Raw genomic sequence first — 391 nt, forward strand, 5'->3', positions numbered from 1 at the left:
GGGGGGGAGACACGCTCAAATGGGGGGCGCCTTGCGCTGCATCAGATACTGGTGGATGTCGTCGGCGTCGCGCTTGAGCCAGGCGGCGTTGAGCAGGATGTTCTCGCAGCACTGCAGCACCGTGCGCTCCACCGCCGGCGTCGGGTGACTCTCGAAGAAACTCTGCGGGAGGAGACGGCAGACGTTAGGCTGGAACCGCAGGGTGGAACGGAGGCGGGGGGAGAAGGGACAGGAGGCGCTCCCAACCTTGACTTCTGTGGCCATTTTGTCGATGGCGAAGCCGTCCACTGTCAGCTGGAAGGATGACAGGGAGAACAAGCGTGAATGACAAAAGTCAACGCCGAACAGCCGCAAAGCCATTTGAGCATTTATTTGGCGTCCTCGATATCCG

At 60.9% G+C, this 391-nt stretch overlaps 1 protein-coding gene across 1 annotated transcript; it reads right to left on the reverse strand.

Moving 5' to 3' along the window:
- Window positions 1-10: 10 nt before the first annotated feature.
- LOC109508639 (puromycin-sensitive aminopeptidase-like) lies at window positions 11-378 on the reverse strand. The gene is made up of 2 exons (XM_019858667.1): window positions 247-378; window positions 11-162 (listed from the first exon to the last, which is right to left on the reverse strand). Exons 1-2 carry the CDS (start codon window positions 358-360, stop codon window positions 16-18), a joined length of 261 nt encoding a protein of 86 aa, XP_019714226.1. The 5' UTR covers window positions 361-378; the 3' UTR covers window positions 11-15.
- Window positions 379-391: the final 13 nt, after the last annotated feature.

This window comes from Hippocampus comes, unplaced genomic scaffold (assembly GCF_001891065.2).
Source record: "Hippocampus comes isolate QL1 unplaced genomic scaffold, H_comes_QL1_v1.1 C16391027, whole genome shotgun sequence".
Taxonomy (NCBI): Eukaryota; Metazoa; Chordata; class Actinopteri; order Syngnathiformes; family Syngnathidae; genus Hippocampus; species Hippocampus comes.